This window comes from Eriocheir sinensis, chromosome 5 (assembly GCF_024679095.1).
Source record: "Eriocheir sinensis breed Jianghai 21 chromosome 5, ASM2467909v1, whole genome shotgun sequence".
Classification (NCBI taxonomy): Eukaryota; Metazoa; Arthropoda; class Malacostraca; order Decapoda; family Varunidae; genus Eriocheir; species Eriocheir sinensis.
In genome coordinates, this window is record NC_066513.1 from 4,536,518 (window position 1) to 4,553,525 (window position 17,008).

Consider the following 17,008-nt stretch of genomic DNA (forward strand, 5'->3'; position numbering starts at 1 on the left):
ACCGATGGTTTCCTCCCGAGACGACTGACTGTTAGCACACCTCTGTCTTCTCAGCGGCCTTGCAGTTATTTTATACACTTTGTATCCCCTCTGTGGCCTGTTGCTGCAGCCGAAGGCTAGGCAGCAAGGCATTGTTACATTAAAAAAAACAGCCGAATCCGCTTCCAAAATAGGTAAAATTATGTTTTTAATAGCTCAGTTCAAATTCGACGCGGTGCTCGAAGGGCCAAAAATGGCGCCCAGCAGCCTTATACACAGGGCCGCCTATGTCGGGACTCTCTCTATCAAGGGACTCTAGGCGCCGGCAGTGCCGCGGCACACGCGCCCGTTTCGCGTCTCCAACGGCTCGGACAACTCAAATGACTCAGACGATGTAAGAGCTATCAGGGGTGCGTTTGAGAGAGCGACTCGGGCCACCCCGGGCGCCCAGCAACCCGGACCCTTCTATCAAACGCTTTTGTGCGCCTCTCAGTTCCTCGTCGTAGCATGGTAACGGCGTCTCACTGGCAGCAAAATGGCGTCCGCTGATCTTCTGAGGAAGTTTACTAGCTGCTCTGGCAGCAAAATGGCGTCCGCTGATCTTCATGACGACGTTTAAACATGCATCACAAGCTGTTCTGACCGACGAGCTCCTTGCAACAGAGGATGAAAAGGAAGCTGCAGTGGTTATGGTGGCACAGAGAAGCACCTATATGTGTTCGTTTGGGCCGCCATATTTGCTGATGACGTCACCACAGCACGGAGGCGCTCCACCTCTCCAAATCGGGCTGCAGCGGGCGGTCCGAGTTGGCAACTCGGGCTGCGGCGTCACGCGTTTGAGAGGACCCGAGGCGGACCGCCCCGGGTCCTCTCAAACGCGGGTCCGAATCGCTCTCTCAAATGCACCCCAGAGGTATTCTAACCAGTATATAAGCCGAGTGGCTTAAAATTACTCAATCAAAGGGCACAAAATGCCTACCGGTGCATTCAGGATAAAACGTAAAAAAGAAAAAAAAATCCTGGAAGTGTCCGACTTATCCGATATCCGGCTTATTCGGGTCCGACTTAAGCGGGGTTTACCGTATCTTTAAATGAGTAACTCTTGTAGTCTTGTATGAGTGTAGGATGCTGGCAACTTAGAGCAACACATGTGTCCCTCTTTTAACAAGCAGGATAAGTAAAAAAAGAAAAAAAGTTATTAAATTAAATGTCTTAAACTGAGTGGTACTGCCAACTGGGGTGACTTTGGACAGTTTTCAAGGTGTTTTGTTGTATTGTGTATTGTTAAAAGCTATCATTTCATGTTACAACAGTTTCACGAAACTTAATAGCTTTTGTGCTAGGTGAAAAAATGTGGGTGTCTGAAGTCGAGGTGACTTCAGAGACCCACATTTTTTTGTGATTACTATGGGATAGTTCGGACAGCCTTGAGGGGACTTCGGACAGTGGCTGTATTTAATTGGGATTGCGTGCTTGAGCCTGCCCAGACAGTTTGGGGATGACTTTGGACACCGTTGGACCTTGAAAAAATTGGCAAAAATCATGGGAAAAAAGGTTACACATTTCAGGTCAGTGCAGCAGGTAAGTCAAAGCAAGTCATCAATTTTGAAGAAAATTGTATTACAAAAACTATAAGCTGTAGAGGACTGTTGTAGGGTTATTTTGAGACGTTATACATTAAAGAATCCCCATACAAAATTATATGACAGTAGGGCAATATTCAAATGTGATGGGGCTCTCTAAACTAGTACACACAATTTTACATTTTTTAAAAAAATATTATCAGTATACATTCCACTACAACTTTATGTTTTCTAATTGTGTCTTAAGTCACCCCTCAATGTCTAGTTATATTTAGGTGTCCAAAGTCACCCCATTTTTAGGCATATTTTGACATGCCTCCATTCAAGTGTTACTTACAGGTGTGTAGGATATGTTAAACACCCCTGAACCATTCTAAATGTTCTAGTTAGGCATGTTCCTCATTGTTCTCAGTAGTTCTGATGTTGTGTGTAATACAGATCGCTCTGGCCAGAAGAAATTTCTCAATGGGATATACTTTTTATCAAATCTCAAAAACATATATTTTGCTTGTATTCATAACAGAAATGTGTCTCAAGAAAACCACATTCTTTTTTTTCAACTAAGAGGCAAAGACAAATTCTGACACCGAAAACACCTTGATTGTTGCAACTGGCTACGAGTTATCAACATGTCAACTTTTTTTCCACTTTTTGTCCGGTCACCCCAGTTGACGATATATAACAATGTGGGATGAATGGAGACACCCGCTGAGTAGAGGCATGTTTCCTGCTCTCTTGACAGTGTGGGAAGGCTTGAGATAAGCATTCACCATAGCAAGTCAGTCAGCCGGGCCAAGAAAATTAACCAGCAGAGTAGCTCTACCCTTTCACTCCTGTCACTGGTAACCTCAATGACAGCCTTCTCTTCACTATTTCCTCCTCCTTAAGACTTGGGTCGGTGTTTTTAGATGTTTCTGCCTCCCACATCAGCTACTTCCTAAGGCCAAAAAGGAGACAGATTGATTTTTCATGAGTGCTTTTTCATGTTCATGGTACAGAAGAAGGGTCAGAGGGTCATTGAACTACCAATATAAATGCCCAAAATGCCTACGAAAGCCTTGTCAAATATGTGTGTTTATGCGCCGAAGTGTTCACGAACACGTTGACTCCTTCAAGAGGGGAGTATCAAGACAACTCATACATTCTAATCTTGCTTGTCTCCTTCGCCTTTTGTAGAGCACCAAGTTGCAAGCACTTTTTTTTAATGCAAGAGTTAACAGCTGTCTCCACTCTTTCAACCTTCACTTTCTGATGCAGGACCTAACAGTACAGTCATACCTCGGTTTACAAGTTTAAGTCGTTCCGGAATTTTGCTCGCACACCAAAACACTCGTAAACTAAAACGTTTCCCCATTGAAATTAATGTAAATCCCATTAATGCGTCCCATGTCTCAAAAAAATATTTATATAAAAATCACTTTACATGTTATTTAATAAAGAATCAAAGTAATTTTACTAACAAATAGCAATGATATATAAAATAAAACACAAATCAATGTGTTACGGTTGTTACGGAGACTCCCGCAACCGCTAATTAGCCTACGCTCGAGGTGTATGAAGGCTTCCCACCAAGGTTTAGCAGCCGCAGTTTCCCTATTCTCGAGGTACTGGAATTGCGTTCGACCACCAGCTTGAAGCTAACCCGACGTATCGTCTGAGATGAAGGGTGAACGGGAGGCAGGTACATCCATGATGGCATTAGTCTGGGAGCTAGCATACATTTAATTCACATCTCGAGTACAAAAGGTTTGAGGTATGGAGTTGTTAGGATGATGGCTGGGGACCAAAAAAATGCAACTCTTAAGTGACACTTTTGGGGACACCACCAGGGGGAGCTGTTAACAAAACCCCCAGATATTGGTTTCAAACACATCTTTGAGTACATTCATCAAACCTGTGCTAAATGACTCTCTGATAGAGTAGGAACCACATGAAATAACTCTTAAGCGGCCGCCATGGGGATAAGTCCATTTCTGAGTGACCAGTAGGGGGCGCCCCTGCAACATTTAAATCACATCTGGAGTACATCCACAAAACCTATTGGAAAATGTTCCTTGGGTCTTACTGCATCTATAACAACTCATCTGAGTTGTCACCTTTGGGGATTAACCCTTTTCTGAGGGGGTCGAATGTGATCATGAAATGACCACGCCCACATATTGATATAAAGCACATATTACGTACATGCTCAAAACAGGTGCTGAACTGTTCTCTAGTGTGTTCTTCATCATTATGTTGACGTCTGAGTTGTCACCTATGGGGATTAACCCATTTCTGAGGGGGTCAAAGGTGATCATGGAATGACCACGCCCACATATTGATATAAAGCACATGTGAGTGAATGACCCTGTGTTTATTATTTATTATTTATATTATCATGTCTTGTGTTTTCATATCATCTTTTGTTCGTTGTGACAATATATTAATTTTCTATTCTTATTAACTCCAAGTACCATCTTTAACTATTGAACCTTTGATAAGCTGGTACAGCATTGAATAAACACAGATACCAGAAATTTGAGAATAGCTATGGACCTAAAATGAAGGGAAACAACCCTCTTGCCAAACTTAAAGGCATTGATGCAAGTGGGATACCTCCTTGCGAATCGGAGTGCAACATGCACATCAACCGTGTGGCATTTGTATCAAAAATGTGGGCAAATGCAGATCAGCTGGAAATCATGCAGGATCCGAAAGAAAGGGATGGCTGGCAGTTGGTAGATGGCAACTATATGCCAATATGGTTTGAAGGGGAACAAATGCCGGCAGGTTTGGTCCCTGAGGAAGGGCGAGATTTGGGAGAGGAGGAGGACCCTGATAACAGCATGGAAATCGCATCATCAGATGAAGAAGGCGCCGAAAGCTCTGATGACGATGAAAGAAGTTAGTCCAAGGTCATTTTCATTTATCATTATGTTCCCACAGATGTCACATAATAATTGTAAACACTGACATGAAAAGTGTTATTTTGAATATGGTTGGATAATTAGCGGGATTAGTTGGCAACAGATGTGATTTTGTTTTTATGAAGTTGTAGGCATGATCAAGAAATTATTCTTGGCATAATGGACTATGCTACTTGGCTTTGATTTAGAACGAAATATAGAAGAGGCACAATTGATGGCAGGAGTTTTCTGGGTGAAGGTCTTTTGCAGAATTATTTACTCATGAATTTCATTTGCTTTGTACATAGTTTGTAATGTTGATTCCTTTGCTTCAGCAATGGCGAATTTGTAACACAATAAAGTTGTTTCCTAAAGTAGTTCCTGTATACCTCAATATCAAGCCCGGTACAGAGTTGAATTTACATACTATGCATGCGCTTGGTTGAGATGATAATTTTCAGTGGGACATTTTCTTTGAATTGATAATGTCAGAAAATTATTAACCCCATAGGTGACAACTCAGAAGTGTACATAATTTGGTAAAGAACATACTAGAGAACACTTGAGCACCTGTTTTGAGCATATACGTGATATGTGCTTTATATCAAGATGTGGGCGTGGTCATTCCATGATCACCTTTGACCCCCTCAGAAATGGGTTAATCCCCATAGGTGACAACTCAGACGTCAACATAATGATGAAGAACACACTAGAGAACAGTTCAGCACCTGTTTTGAGCATGTACGTAATATGTGCTTTATATCAATATGTGGGCGTGGTCATTTCATGATCACATTCGACCCCTCAGAAAGGGTTAATCCCCAAAGGTGACAACTCAGATGAGTTGTTATAGATGCAGTAAGACCCAAGGAACATTTTCCAATAGGTTTTGTGGATGTACTCCAGATGTGATTTAAATGTTGCAGGGGCGCCCCCTACTGGTCACTCAGAAATGGACTTATCCCCATGGCGGCCGCTTAAGAGTTATTTCATGTGGTTCCTACTCTATCAGAGAGTCATTTAGCACAGGTTTGATGAATGTACTCAAAGATGTGTTTGAAACCAATATCTGGGGGTTTTGTTAACAGCTCCCCCTGGTGGTGTCCCCAAAAGTGTCACTTAAGAGTTGCATTTTTTTGGTCCCCAGCCATCATCCTAACAACTCCATACCTCAAACCTTTTGTACTCGAGATGTGAATTAAATGTTTGCTAGCTCCCAGACTACATACAAGCCGCCGAGGCTCGCACAACGTTCCTGTTTCAAACATAGTATCCGCCGTTCCTGTTTTCTTTGCAGCACCATCCCTTTTAACCATCTTTCTGGGGGACATTGTTAAAGCACGAAGAACGCATACTGTAGAGGTGAAAACAGAAAGATCGCACATCAAAGCACAAATGGAATCGGACAGGAGCGCACGCATGCTATTTCTACGAGTTTACAATGCTGACTGAGACTAGAGCCGTCATCTGGCGGTCAATAATTATCATACACCAAGCAAGACTCTTCCCAAATCTTGGGAAATCCTTGAGTTTCTTGTTTTGGCGCGTCAGATTTAAAAAAAATACCCCAAATTTTTGGCAAGAATCGGGAGTCCCGAGCAAGCCTCGGTGGGGCTGGGTACAGCCACTGCCTTGCTAGCCGCACCTCCATATGCCTATGGCAATGACCATTTCCTGAGCTTCCTATGGGTAACACTGCCAGGTGGGGGTGGATATAGAGTTCACGAGGTTACTGTTGTGTTACTGCTGCACCACAGACCATTTTAAAGGATCACTGTATGATAAGTAAGAACTTCCTGGTAGTATAGACTGTCACTGTTCTACCTCTAAGCCTATCAGCAGTGGTGTTCCTCAGGGCTCTGTTCCATCTCCCGCTCTCTTTCTGTTGTTCATTGATGATCTTTCCAAAACGAACTGTCCTATCCATTCTTACGCCGATGACTCTACTCTGCATTTCTCAACTTCCTTTGATAGAAGGCCAACTCAACAGGAATTAGACGATTCCAGGCTGGAGGCTGCAGAACGATTAACCTCAGACCTTACAATCATTTCCGATTGGGGCAAGAAGAATCTGGTGTCCTTCAACGCCTCAAAAACTCAATTTCTTCACCTATCAACTCGACACAGTCTTCAAAACACCTTTCCCTTAATATTCAACAACATTCAGCTGTCACCTTCTCTTACACTAAACACCCTCGGTCTATCCTTCACTAAAAATCTCAACTGGAAACTCCATATCTCCTCAGATGCTGTCCATAAACAGGGGCCTTGTCTGCCCTCGTATGGAGTATGCATCACGTGTGGGGGAGCTCCACTCACACAGCTCTCTTGGACAAAGTAGAGTCAAGGGCTTTTTGTCTCATCAACTCCCCTCCTCATACTGACAGTCTTTTACCTCTTAAACTCCGCTCCATGTTGCCTCTCTTTCTATCTTCTATTGATATTTTCATGCTGACTGCTCTTCTGAACTTGCTAACTACAGGTAGCACCGCCCTTTCATCCTTTACTTACTAATGCAAGAGGTAATAGGCATCCCCACTTTCATCCCTGACTAATACAACAGTTAACCAGTATCTACACTCTTTTCTCCTGTCTCCTCTACTGTAGAAAAAGAAAGAATGAAAGAAAAAAAAGGTACCAAAGCAAAGCAAAATTTCCTTGACACCTTGCCAAAGAGCAATCACAAGGGTAGTTTTTCTGTGTGCATTAGTTTTCCCTCGTCATGTCTCCTCCACTGTAGAAAAGAAACAATGCACCAGAAGAGCAAAACAAAATTACCTTGACGCACATCAATCACCAAGGTAGCTTCGTGCTGTCCAGATGGTAAAACCGTCCGTGGTGGGCGTCGTTCATGGAGCCGAGGAGGCGCAGGATGTTGGCAATGCTCTGGGCTGAGCAGGAGGAGCGCTGCAGCCGCTGATGTCAGTGTTGTAACCCATGGCATTCTATAAAGCAAGGTCAGGTCCTGTAAGGCACATTGGTGTAGTTCATACGTGGTGTGTTCTGAGCTACCTGGGAGGAGAGGAAGGGAAGGCAGTGTGTTAGACAGTCACAGAAGATGCCAAGTATTGTAACCGATGTCACTCTATACAGTAAGGTCAGTTCCTGTAAGGCAATTCATTAGTGGTACATTCAGAGCTGCCTGGGAGGAGAGGAAAGGAAAGTAGCGTGTTAGACGGTCATGGATGGTGCCAAGTACAATCGTGCCTTAACATTTCCGGAGGTTTCATAAAAGAGACACCCACAAGTGTTGACTTTCCAGAATATCCACTGACCCCTTTACAAACATCCCTAGACTGCCCTTCCATTTATAAGTCCATATTGTTAAACATATCAGGTTCCCATCATGACTATTCCCCAAGGCCACAGAGAAGATTAGCCAGATTTTCATGGGTGATTTTTTTGTTCATGATGCAGAAGTCGTGTAAAACTATAAGTAGGATCACAAAACAGTCCATTAAAATCACAGCAACTTCTAAGAGAGTCTTTTTAAACAGGTAAACTGAGGCGCCGATACGTTTAAGAATACGGGCTACAGAACTAAAGAAAATGCATTTGTCTCTTCAGAAACATTATGATTGGTACAAAAGCTGTAAAAATGGCAGGAACGACTGACCCCCCCCAACATCCAGGAAAACTTGCGAACACCCAGAATTACCACTCACAAGTCTACCCACGAATACTCAAATCTTCCAATGCTACCACAGCGAATGCTGAAATGACTTTATTATAACCGATGTCATTCTATACAGTAAGGTCAGGTCCTATACGGCACAATGGTGTAATTAATTTCTTACATTTCCTTTCTTTACCTTCATTTCCTTTCCCTCCCTTTTCTACATGTCTTTCCCTCCCCTTTGATTCACTAACGATCTCTTCTCTATGTCTTCCCTTCCCCAGACTCATCTTCCCTTCCCTACTAGTCCTCCATCCATCACTTTATATTCTATCCCTTCATATATTTTTCTCTCCCTCTCCCTTCTTTCCTCCTTTCATCTCTTCCTTTCCTACCTCCATCTCTTTCTTTCCTCCCTTCATTTCCCTTCAACCCTCCCTCCTATTGTACTGTCCCTTATGTCACTATCACGTCACTCTCTATCTAAGTATGCAGTCGGACAAAGATTAAAATCATTAAGTTGCTTGTGCACCCTGTCTTACTGTATGGCTGTGAGGCATGGACACTGAATACCGAGTTGGAGAGGCGTGACGATGCCAAGAGGAGGAAGCCAAGGGGATGAACACAAAGCTTGTGGCTTGAGCATCCTACCACGAGTTACTGAGGATGAGAAGGAGACCTGCGGGGAGACCTGCCAGGAGGAACCACCAGGGATGGCATGGAAGGGTGGACGAGGCAAAAAAACTGTATGCCCCTATTAAGTGACTGATACAAACTGACTAATACAGTAATCCCTCTATATACACAGAGGTTAGGTTCTAAATTAGACCATGGATGAGGAAAACCGTGTATAACATTCCAGGCATAATATTACAGCAGTACAGTACACTACACACTGGGTGATGGCAGAATGTTAAAGTTTACATTTCATGGTGAACCGTGCATAGCTGAAACTATGCATAAAACAATTGTTTTTTTTTTACACCAAAGGAAGCAGCTCAAGGGAGAAAGAAAGTTGAGAAAAGAAGCCCACTAATCACTGCCACTAAAATAAAAAGAGTAGAGTGGCCAAAAGAGAGATCAATTTCTGTAGGAGAGGTGTCTCTATAGTCTACTCTTGAAAGAGTTCAAGTTGTAGGCAGGAGGAAATACAGACAAGAGAAAACTGTTTCGTGTTCACCAGCGCAAGAAATGAAGGAATGGAGACGCTGGTTAACTCTTGCATAAGGGATTTGGACAGCATAGGGAACGAACTACCGTCTAGCCAACACCATTAGGCCTGTCTGATCACGCTTGAGTTTGGTGTTTACCATGGAGAGCATGACTGGTGCCACAGTGTTGGCCGAGAAGGTGTCCACCACCTGTGGCCACTTGACCATGTTGATGTGTGTGGAGTGCGGGGCCACGCCGGCGCTGATGATGAGCAGGTTGCGGCCTCGCTGGCCCACCAGCTGGCTCACCGCCGTTGCTGCCTCCGAGTGACTCTGCTTATCTGCCACATCTGAATGACAGCACCGGAACTTAAAACATGACATGAAGATCCTAGGACATGGAAACTTGAAAAGAAAGTTAAGACAGACTGCATGGTGATCAAACATAGTATTTAAATGGGTTCTGAGGACTAACAGAGTACGGTGATGTTGACAAGTCATTAACACTAAAAGACAAGAGCTCAGGATCTACAGTGACAGTAAAACCTTGGTCCATTTCAGGTTTGGGAATGAGGCAGACAAGAGGTAGTTAAATGTAGGTAATGGTTAAGCAGTACTAAGTAAAAATGTCATTAACACTGAAAGCATGAGCTCAGGACTTATAGTGATGGTAAAAAGGTGGTCCAATTCAGGTTCAGGAATGAGACTAACAACAACTACTTACTGTATCTAAATGGATAAACAGTACTTAATAAACACTTGCGATTAATATAAATATGATTGAATAATTCAAAAGGAGATCAAATAGATAAGTGAATGTGTAAGCCATTGGTAAGTAAGTGATTCTCAGGAGACAACATGCACAACCTGGCTGGGTCCTTCTCATGCCTTTATATAGTTTTGTTTCCTTGACCAAGTCTGGCCACACTAAAAACCTCTGCAGCCTCTATTCCTAAAAAAGACAACACTTGGCTCTTCCTCTACAGTAGATTAAAATACTCCTTGCAAGAGGAAACTACATAACCTCAACAGTTATTAAGTTAAGCAAATGACAAATTAACTAAGATTATGATCCAAGCAGAACTAGCATTGGAAGGGAGAGCACCAATGAACAGCAATAGCCAACTAACAAAGGAAACATTGGCCCTAGTAAGGCAGCCCAAAGATATGAAAATGGGAGCAAGAGGCATAAGGAATGATGGGTATAAATCTTCACGTAAGGTAAGGGTCAGACCGGTTTTTCACTGAGCTAAAGTGAACCTAACGCAATATAACTTAACATGTAGGTGTGGCTTCATAAAGTGGAGAGCGAGAAGTGTGACTTAGGAAGGAGTGGGAGCATTGCATTAGACAAAAACACTCAAGCAGGGCAGCATGAAGTGTAGCTTTGAAATAACAACACTGAGTGCCGGGGCTCAAACTCGGGCCATCTGAGTGGAAGTCATGGCAGCACACCAACTTGGCCACTGGTGAGCTAAAAGGTCACCGTGCCAGAAGCCATTTCTACAGCACTTTACCTGATACCCCAAAGGGTGGCCATTCCTTCGTGTCCACAGTGTTGGGCCAGGGTGTCAGCTACAGTGCTGCAGAAATGGTCCGCGGCATGGTGACCTAAACAGTTCACCGGTAGCTCAGTTGGTTTGCTGCCTGACTTCTGCTCAGAAGGCCCCAGTTTAGTCCCCACAACTCAGTGGTGTACATTGCAAGACTTTTCACACCACTACTGCAGTTTCTCTAAGTGTAGTTTGTAATGGGCTGAGAATAGAATATGAAAACTCAATCTTTTTAAACAAAATGATGCAGCTCAAGGACCCAAGAAAAAACAGGAAAGAATAATGCCAGTAAAACTAGTAATACTCCCGTCTTGAAAGGTTTTGTCATGGGCAGAAGGAAAAACACAGGAAAGAAGGAAGTTCCAGAGTTTTACAATGAAAGGGATGAAAGAGTGAAGATGCAGGTTAACTCTTACATTTATAAGGGATTTACAGAGTATAGGAATGGGCAAGAGTAGAAAGTCATATGCAGCAGGGCTGCAGGAAGGGGGGAGATATGCAGTTACCAAGTTCAGAAGAGCAGTCAGCGTAAAAATATCGATAAGAGACAGACAGAGAAGCAACACTGTGTCAGAATTTACCAAGCCTGAGTGTATGGCTTCCCTGGTAACTCTTGCACAGCTACTGAAGTTCCTGAAATGAAGAAACACAATAAATAAGAGATAATGAAGTGTTTTCAATATTTGTTATCAATTTGTATTTTGAAAAGACTGAATCAAGCTTGTGGTATTCCAAAATTATACCACATTCATCATATAACTCCTTAAGCTTATGAATACTTATCACACATTTTTATCAGAGCAAATAATTTAATTCAAAATTATTTTTTTGTTTATTTATACGCACACACACACACACACACATATATATATATATATATATATATATATATATATATATATATATATATATATATATATATATATATATATATATATATATATATATATATATATATATATATATATATATATATATATATATATATATATATATATATATATATATATATATATATATATATATATATATATATATATATATATATATATATATATATATATATATATATATATATATATATATATATATATATATATATATTTATATATATATATATATATATATATATATATATATATATATATATATATATATATATATATATATATATGTAGACAACCACTCAAGCCACTGGTGAGGTATATATGGGAGGTGAGAAGGGAGCTGAAGCCCTCCAAAGACCCTTCCCATGTCCTCACTAACCGTTTCCCTATTGTCTCACCAACACCGGAGAGTAGTTCAGCATGCTCTCTAAAGACAGATCCTCTCTTTATCCACACCACACTACATTCACATAACATATACACCTTTTCCAAAATTCAAAATTCAAAATGGCTCAATTAAGCAATGCCTCAGGTCCCCGCCTGGGGGGACCTAAATTCCCCAGGAGGACTCCCCTTCTGGCTGCCGACCCGAGAGGTGTCTTGATAACTCCTCGAACCTCTTTCTTCTCAATTTCTGCAACATTCGCGGTCTTCGCTCTAATTTTCATTCTGTGGAACATCATCTCTCCTCCTCTAAACCTCACCTTCTCTTCCTTACCGAAACACAGGTTTCTGAGGCTACTGACAACAATCTCTACTCTGTTCCCTCCTACTATCTCTATCCTAAATTTCAATCCAAAGCTGGATGTTGCGCCTACGTGCGCAACGACATCACTTGCTCTCGTGCCCACGACCTTGACTCTTCTGAATTTTCCACCATCTGGTTAAGACTTCACTGTCATTCTATTACTAAATACATCTGTGCTGTTTATCTCTCACCTAACTCTACTAACTATGTAAAATTCTTTGACTATTTGAATTCTAAAGTGGAGCACATCTTGACCCACTCTCCCTTCTCTGAAATCTCCATCCTAGGAGATTTCAATGTTCACCACCAGCTTTGACTTTCATCCTCTTTCACTGACCATCCTGGTGAACAAGCCTACAACTTTGCTATCCTCAACGACCTAGAGCAGTTGGTCCAGCACCCTACACGTATTCCTGACCGTCTTGGAGATCGGCCCAACATTCTAGACCTCTTCCTTACCTCAAACCCTTCTGCTTATTCTGTCAAACTGTTCTCTCCGTTGGGCTCCTCCGATCACAATCTTATTTCTGCATCCTGTCCTATCGCTCCTGTACATCCTCTGGACCCACCGAAGAGGCGATGCTTCTGGCATTTTGCTTCAGCTCGGTGGGACGACCTGAGGATGTACTTTCCGATTCCGTGGAATGATTATTGCTTCCAGGATAGAGACCCCTCTGTGTGCTCAGCGCATCACAGAGGTGATTGTCTCTGGAATGGAGGCATACATTCCTCGTTCTTTCTCTACTCCTCACGCTAAAAAGCCTTGGTTTAATCACGCTTGTTCTCGTGCTGTCAATGATAGAGAGGTAGCTCACAAAAGATACCAGAGCCTTCAAACTAATGCTAATTATGAACTTTACATTTCTGCCCGAAATCGTGCCAAATCTATTCTCCGACTAACCAAAATTCTTTCATTAATAGAAAATGTCAAAACCTTGCTTTCTCTAACTCTTCCCGTGACTTCTGGCATCTAGCCAAAAACATCTCCTCCAACTTCACTTCTTCATCTTTCCCTCCACTCCTCAGTCCTGACAGCAACACTGCCGTCTCATCTATCTCTAAGGCTGAACTCTTCTCTCAAACGTTTCTAAAAACTCCACTCTGGACGATTCTGGGCATATTCCTCCTACTCATCCCCCCTCTGACTCCTTTATGCCTGTTATAAAGATTCTTCAAAATGATGTTTTCTATGCCCTCTCTGGCCTCAATCCTCAGAAGGCTTATGGACCTGATGGAGTGCCTCCTATTGTCCTTAAAAACTGTGCCTCCGTGCTGTCACCCTGCCTGGTCAAACTCTTTCGCCTCTGCCTGTCAACATCTACCTTTCCTTCTTGCTGGAAGTATGCCTTCACACAGCCTGTACCTAAGAAGGGTGACCGCTCCAATCCCTCAAACTACCGTCCTATTGCTTTACTTTCTTGTCTATCTAAAGCTTTTGAATCAATCCTTAACCGTAAGATTCAAAAGCACCTTTCCACTTCTGACCTTCTATCTGATCGCCAGTATGGGTTCCGCAAAGGGCGTTCTACTGGTGATCTCCTAGCCTTCTTAACTGACTCTTGGTCATCCTCTCTTAGCCGTTTCGGTGAAACTTTTGCTATTGCGCTGGACATATCAAAAGCTTTTGATAGGGTCTGGCACAAATCTTTGCTTTCTAAACTACCCTCCTACGGTTTCTATCCTTCTCTCTGTACCTTTATCTCCAGTTTCCTTTCTGACCGTTCTATTTCTGCCGTGGTAGACGGTCACTGTTCTTCCCGTAAATCTATTAACAGTGGTGTCCCACAGGGTTCTGTCCTATCTCCCACTCTTTTTCTGTTGTTCATTGATGATCTTCTTTCCAAAACGAACTGTCCTATCCATTCCTACGCCGATGATTCCACTCTGCATTATTCAACTTCTTTTAATAGAAGACCCACCCTTCAGGAACTTAGCGACTCAAGGCTGGAGGCTGCAGAACGCTTAGCCTCAGACCTTACTATTATTTCCGATTGGGGAAGAAGAACCTGGTGTCCTTCAACCCCTCAAAACACAGTTTCTCCACCTATCCACTCGACACAATCTTCCAAACAACTATCCCCTATTCTTTGACAACACCCAGCTATCACCTTCCTCAACACTAAACATCCTCGGTCTATCCTTAACTCAAAATCTCAACTGGAAACTTCATATCTCATCTCTTACTAAATCAGCTTCCTCGAGGCTGGGCGTTCTGTACCGTCTCCGCCAGTTCTTCTCCCCTGCACAGTTGCTGTCCATATACAGTGGCCTTATCCGCCCTCTTATGGAGTATGCATCTCATTTGTGGGGGGGCTCCACTCACACAGCTCTTCTGAACAGAGTGGAGGCAAAGGCTCTTCGTCTCATCAGCTCTCCTCCTCATACTGATAGTCTTCTACCTCTTAAATTCCGCCGCAATGTTGCCTCTCTTTCTATCTTCTATCGATATTTCCACGCTGACTGCTCTTCTGAACTTGCTAACTGCATGCCTCCCCCCTCCCGCGGCCCCGCTGCACTCGACTTTCTACTCATGCTCATCCCTATACTGTCCAAACCCCTTATGCAAGAGTTAACCAGCATCTTCACTCTTTCATCCCTCACGCTGGTAAACTCTGGAACAATCTTCCTTCATCTGTATTTCCTCCTGCCTACGACTTGAACTCTTTCAAGAGGAGGGTATCAGGACACCTCTCCTCCCGAAACTGACTTATCTTTCAGCCACCTCTTTGGATTCTTTTTAGGAGCAGCAGTAGCGGGCTTTTTTTTTATTAATGTTTACTTTTTGTGCCCTTGAGGCTCCTTTGCTGTAAAAAAAATATATATATATATATATATATATATATATATATATATATATATATATATATATATATATATATATATATATATATATATATATATATATATATATATATATATATATATATATATATATATATATATATATATATATATATATATATATATATATATATATATATATATATATATATATATATATATATATATATATATACTCTTTCACTGACCCTCCTGGTGAACAAGCCTACAACTGTTGCTCTCCTCAACGATCTAGAGCAGTTGGTCCAGCACCCTACACGTATTCTCGACCGTCTTGAAGACAGGCCCAACATTCTAGACCTCTTCCTTACCTCAAACCCTTCTGCTTATTCTGTCAAACTGTTCTCTCCGTTGGGCTCCTCCAATCACAATCTTATTTTTGTATCCTGTCCTATCGCTCCTGTACACCCTCTGGACCCGCCGAAGAGGCGATGCTTCTGTTATATATATATCTATATATATATATATATATATATATATATATATATATATATATATATATATATATATATATATATATATATATATATATATATATATATATATATATATATATATATATATATATTAGCGTTCTTAACTGACTCTTGGTCATCCTCTCTTAGCCGTTTCGGTGAAACCTTTGCTATTGCACTAGACATATCAAAAGCTTTTGATAGGGTCTGGCACAAATCTTTGCTTTCCAAACTACCCTCCTACGGTTTTTATCCTTCTCTCTGTACCTTTATCTCCAGTTTTCTTTCTGACCGTTCTATTTCTGTTGTGATAGACGGTCACTGTTCTTCCCCTAAAGCTATTAACAGTGGTGTCCCACAGGGTTCTGTCCTATCTCCCACTCATTCATTGATGATCTTCTTTCCAAAACGAACTGTCCTATCCATTCCTACGCCGATGATTCCACTCTGCATTACTCAACTTCTTTTTAATAGAAGACCCACCCTACAGGAACTTAACGACTCAAGGCTGCAGGCTGCAGAACGCTTAGCCTCAGACCTTACTATTATTTCCGATTAGGGCAAGAGGAACCTGGTGTCCTTCAATGCTTCAAAAACACAGTTTCTCCACCTATCCACTCGACACAATCGTCCAAACAACTATCCCCTATTCTTTGACAACACCCAGCTATCACCTTCCTCAACACTAAACATCCTCGGTCTATCCTTAACTCAAAATCTCAACTGGAAACTTCATATCTCATCTCTTACTAAATCAGCTTCCTCGAGGCTGGGCGTTCTGTACCGTCTCCGCCAGTTCTTCTCCCCCGCACAGTTGCTGTCCATATACAGGGGCCTTGTCCGCCCTCGTATGGAGTATGCATCTCATGTGTGAGGGGGCTCCACTCACACAGCTCTTCTGGACAGAGTGGAGGCTAAGGCTCTTCGTCTCATCAGCTCTCCTCCTCATACTGAAAGTCTTCTATCTCTTAAATTCCGCCGCAATGTTGCCTCTCTTTCTATCTTCTATCGATATTTCCACGCTGACTGCTCTTCTGAACTTGCTAACTGCATGCCTCCCCCCCCTCCCGCGGCCCCGCTGCACTCGACTTTCTACTCATGCTCATCCCTATACTGTCCAAACCCCTTATGCAAGAGTTAACCAGCATTTTCACTCTTTCATCCCTCACGCTGGTAAACTCTGGAACAATCTTCCTTCATCTGTATTTCCTCCTGCCTACGACTTGAACTCTTTCAAGAGGAGGGTATCAGGACACTTCTCCTTTCGTATTTGACCTTGCTTTCGGCCACCTCTTTTGTTTCTTTTTTAG

The 17,008-nt window shown here is 42.2% G+C and overlaps 1 protein-coding gene across 1 annotated transcript in view; it reads right to left on the reverse strand.

Annotated features, from left to right (window-relative positions):
- Positions 1 to 8,904: 8,904 nt before the first annotated feature.
- LOC126982865 (carcinoembryonic antigen-related cell adhesion molecule 1-like) overlaps positions 8,905 to 17,008 on the reverse strand; it is a 139,506-nt gene continuing 131,402 nt past the window's right edge. Inside the window, exons 10-11 of the mRNA XM_050835140.1 lie at positions 11,349 to 11,400; positions 8,905 to 9,564 (exon numbers count right to left, since the gene is read on the reverse strand). Of these exons, the coding sequence (XP_050691097.1) occupies positions 11,389 to 11,400 (12 nt within the window). The 3' untranslated portion in view covers positions 8,905 to 9,564; positions 11,349 to 11,388. The remainder of the gene's footprint in view (positions 9,565 to 11,348; positions 11,401 to 17,008) is intronic.